Raw genomic sequence first — 4654 nt, 5'->3', positions numbered from 1 at the left:
TATATATTACCTTTTGCTTGTTGGTTATAAATGTCCAAATGCTTTTATCAATAATTTCAAGATCCCTCTTTAGCTCTTCTACAAACCATTTCCAAGAGTTCTTATTTTCAGTTTCAACTACAGCATATACTATCGGAAATAGTTGATCATTTGGATCAATACCAACGGCTGTGAGAAGAACTCCCTTATGACACCCTCTTAAGTGACATCCATCAAGACCTACAACATATCTACAACCCTTCAGAAACCCTCTTTTACAACCATCTAGATATACATAGTGTGAGAATCCGAAAATTTTCTGAATTTCTAGGCCATATTGTTTTCCTTTGTACCCGTTTTCTACATTTTTGTTATTATGTTAACTTTAGAGATATTTTTATAAGTAAATACCGTTTTTAAATTATTTTTCTAGTATAGGTTAGCTCATGAGATATTTGAAGTGTATATTGGACGTGGGGCCCGCTAGTGCATTAAGTGAGAGAAATTCGGCCAATTAGGTTAAATTTTGCATAAAGGGATTTAATTACTAGGTGTTAGGAGATAATTAGAGGTTACCTAGCTGGAGTAACCATGGGGAGACAAGAAGATAATCTTAAGCAAAAACAAAGTGACAAATGTCACTTTCTTATTTGAGTTGACTTGCCTAACTTTTGTTACCTTTACTAAAAGACCAAATTTGACTCAAATCATCTTCATTTCATCACCTCCTTGGCCGAACTTCATCTTGAGAGAAAAGAAAAGAAAGCTTCAACTATATCTTCCATTTCTTGCACAAATCTTGAAAACCAACCGATTAACTCTTGAATTAGTCCACAAAATTGACTTGCTAAGGGAGTTTGAAGGTCTTGGTGGAGTTGATTTGGAGAAGAAACCTCTGAGCTACTACCTTTCTTGAGGAGTTAAGGTATTTTGCTTGGAACTCACTCTTTGGTTCTAATAATGGTCAATTGGTGACTTATGGTAGCTAACTAGGTGATTTTATGGATTAGAGTGAAGTTAGCTAAATTTCTAATTTTTTTTGAGAATTTTCTGTTTTCATATGATGGATATGATTGGCCTTGGATTGATGGTTCTAAATTGTGTTAAATAGATCCCTTGTGCGTTAATTGCGGTTATTTGCGAAAATTTCAGTTTTGTGCAGAAATTTCAGCTTTAGGGTTCCAATTTTCCCTGTTCTGTCCAGCTTTATTTGAGCATGTTATAGGCCGAATCAGGCTTAGGTTAAAACATGAAAGTTGTAGAAAATGATGTTAAATAGCGTTCTGCAAACTTTCAGCTCAATCAGAGTACTGTAGCCTATGACATGACCAAAATACCCTTGACTGCCCATGAACCCTGTTTCGCGGACAGATTTCTGTTTTCGTGGACCTTTCCATTTTTTACCATGAAAATGCATGATTTGCCTTTGGAGGTATTCATAAGAAATGTAGGTTTATGTTTTGGCTTCGAAACTCCATAAGATTCGTTTCAATCCGATAAGTGTAGCTTCAGTTGTGCTTCTTGTTCCGAAAGGTGTATTCTATAGTCTATAATGTGTATGTGGTTGATTTGAGATGAATTGGTGTTGCGTGCAGGATGGAAAAGTAAGGAAATGTAGGGGACATGCTGTCCAAATTTTGGGAACGTTGGATTCCTTCGAGTTTGGTTTGATTTGGGATATATATAAGATAGGCTTTTGGGGTTGTTCGAGCCTTAGGGTTTCATATTATCTTTTTGTTCCTGAAATCATGTTTTGTACACTTGCATGAGTAATTAGTTGGCGAGGTCTACGACTTGTAGTCGAGCCTCATTTGTGCATTTTATTTACTGGAATTATGGCTATGGGGAACCATAATTGTTTACCTTGGCTATTCTAGGGTTTCTTGGTGATTAGAGCCCTACCTTGGTTGAACTCTGCTTTAACTGGTGAGTGTACCACTCCCCCTGAATTGTTGTTTAATTGGTTCATCTATACTTGAAATGTGTGAAATGGATAACTATGAACTCTGTTATTCTGAATGAGACGAGAGTGTACTTTATCACACTCGTTCTCTTACATGTACTGAATGAACTGGAATCTATTACTTGTACTTGTTATGTACTTGAACTTATTACTTGCGCTTGTTATGAGAACGTTTGGAAGTGTGTCCAACGATCTTCCTGTTAAACTTGAGCTCAACCTCATGGGAAGTTAATTAAATCGAGCCAGTAAGGGCTTGGTCGAGGTAATTGACAATCCATGGGTACCTGTTCCTAGGGAATCTTTGGGTATTGAGACTCTTGATTCCGGTATACTCGAGCATTACTATTATTGTTCCTGTTCGGCTTTCGGGCCGGTAAGGGGTATGTTTGGTGAACGGGATTTTGGCGTAAGAGGGGTCTACGGACATGAGTGTGTTATTAAACGTTGACGGAGAGTCAACGAGGCTAGATCAAGTATTGCAACGGGGATTTGGCTCCTGAGGGCCACCTGTATCCTTTAAATTGTGGTGTTCGTTTCTTTCTCTTACTTGATGTGTATATGTGCCCTAAAAGTGTTTTCTCATGATTTTCACTGTTATACTTTTGGTACCTCATTGAGCTTCTATCTCACCCCGTTCCGTTATCCTTGTTTTCCTTACAGGGAACCACTTTTTGGAACTGTGATTTTGAAGCATGAGTTGAGTTAGTTTAGATATTTTGTATAAGCTCCTCCATGGTTGGAAACCCTAATTGTACTTGGATTCAAATGTTCCCTTTTGATTTGTAAAAAAATACGAATGCGGTTTATAAAAGCGTGTACTCATGTTCATGTGTTATATTTGGTTTGTATATGTCCATTTCAAGGATTATATGAAGTTACTTGTATTCGATTGGGTCCCGGTCGGATTGTGACGAGGCAGGCACTATTCACTTTCCGTTTCGATTTTCATTTTTCTGTTTCGTGATTTTTACTTTGTTTAAGCGCGCTACTGTATTCCGGCACGTTTTGAGTCATGTATAACCGTCTTAGTAGTCCTGGCGAGAGTTGGGCAGGCGGTCCGCCCAACCCTTTGGTTCGCCTTAGGGTGAGGTGGGGCTGTCACACATAGAATCTCTGAAACTCATCATCACCCTTATTATTCTCAGTTGTAGTCATGAACACATTAGAGTCAGGATTTGCCTTTTGAAGTTCTTCACAGTAGCTCCAAAGTTTGCTATACTGGGACACGAAATCACCATGTATCATCTGTTTAGGTTTTGCCTTTACCTTATACCCCACGTTAGGTGTGATACTAACTCCCAAGTCCTTGTGGACCTTTATCATAAAATCACCTACATTGAAATCTGGGTTGAGTCTAATGTCCTCCAAGTACTTGTTGGCCAAATATGTCACACTTGCCAGGCCATGATAGGTTGTTCTACCACAAGTGTGAGTCAGCAGCATGCTTTTGATTTGGAATGTTACTTTATCACTCCTAACTGAGCAATATATGTTCCACATGCATCTCTTACCTTTGCATATGGCTTTGCATTCGCTTGAATCATTTTTCTTAAACTTGATTTTCCTTCCGTACTTCACTCCTTGTGATTTTACAGCATTGATAAAGTCAGTTTTACACTTGAATAACAACCCAAGTTCAAACTTTGGGTCATCCATCTCTGTTGCAGGATTGAACACCCTAAATTTCTTCTCGTTCACATCCTTACTCCCTCTTTCATCTCTAGAACTCTCATTGTTGTGCAACCCATCATGTGATGAATTATCCGACTCCTCCATGCTGCAGTCATTATCTTCTTCATTAACAGTAGTTTCCTGTACCTTTTCTTTACCTTTATTTGCTGTCTGAACTGTTTAGCAACATTAGCCCAATCTACAAGTATTTCACTAATAGATTTTATTAACTCTTCTTCATCACTTATAGCATATTCACTATCATACAGGCTCTCGGGATCACTTGAAACTACATCATCTATGATTTGCTCCCTATTTTTTTTGAACAACTTTTTACCTTCAGCCTTTCTATTGGATGTTTTTCTTGACTTAATTGGTGCTTTTCTTTCTTATCCACCATTGCGATGTCTTTCATTTACATTAGCATCAATTTATGTAGCTCCATCAGTTGCATGTTTACCTACATCAGTTTCTGCAGCTTCAGCAGTCTTATATTCACCAACATCAGTTTCATGTCCAATAGCATCGGTTTCTGTAACTCCACCAGTCTCATGTTAACCATGCTTACTTTTGTTTTCGGTTTGAGATGCACTTTGGCATGATCCACTCCTGCAACTAACACCACTTTCAGCAGCAATATCTTGATGGCCAACATCCTTTTTCCTTTGCTGCATTTTAAATCTTTTTGCAGGTGAGGTTTTCTTCTTCGCAATCTGTTTCATTCTCTTACTAGTACGTGAAGGAGTTCCTTCAGCCGTGTTAGTGTCTTGAAAACCACCATCAATAGCGAAATTAGGTGTGACCACATGTACAGAATCTTCTTAAACATTCTCTAGTGTGACGACCCCACTTCTCCCAAGGGCGAACCCAAGGGTATCGGCGGGCCGCCTGCCTAGCTCGCGCCAGGACTCAAAACTTAAAGTTCGAAAGAGCACTAAATACAATATATACAAACCCAAAAGAGTTATAATTACATTCTCCAAAAGTATCGAGTCAAACCACCAAAACAAAAACAAACATCCTAACTGTTCAACTAATACA

At 38.4% G+C, this 4654-nt stretch overlaps 1 protein-coding gene across 1 annotated transcript; it reads right to left on the bottom strand.

Moving 5' to 3' along the window:
* Positions 1–3040: 3040 nt before the first annotated feature.
* LOC113757338 lies at positions 3041–4335 on the bottom strand. Its single transcript, XM_027300689.1, has 3 exons — positions 4206–4335; positions 4074–4145; positions 3041–3789 (listed from the first exon to the last, which is right to left on the bottom strand). The coding sequence occupies exons 1-3, from the start codon at positions 4333–4335 to the stop codon at positions 3041–3043; spliced, it is 951 nt and encodes a 316-aa protein (XP_027156490.1).
* Positions 4336–4654: the final 319 nt, after the last annotated feature.

This window comes from Coffea eugenioides, unplaced genomic scaffold (assembly GCF_003713205.1).
Source record: "Coffea eugenioides isolate CCC68of unplaced genomic scaffold, Ceug_1.0 ScVebR1_2998;HRSCAF=4130, whole genome shotgun sequence".
In the NCBI taxonomy this organism is placed as follows: Eukaryota; Viridiplantae; Streptophyta; class Magnoliopsida; order Gentianales; family Rubiaceae; genus Coffea; species Coffea eugenioides.
Note: the sequence above shows the minus strand (reverse complement) of the source record. Positions and strands in the feature narration are given on the sequence as shown.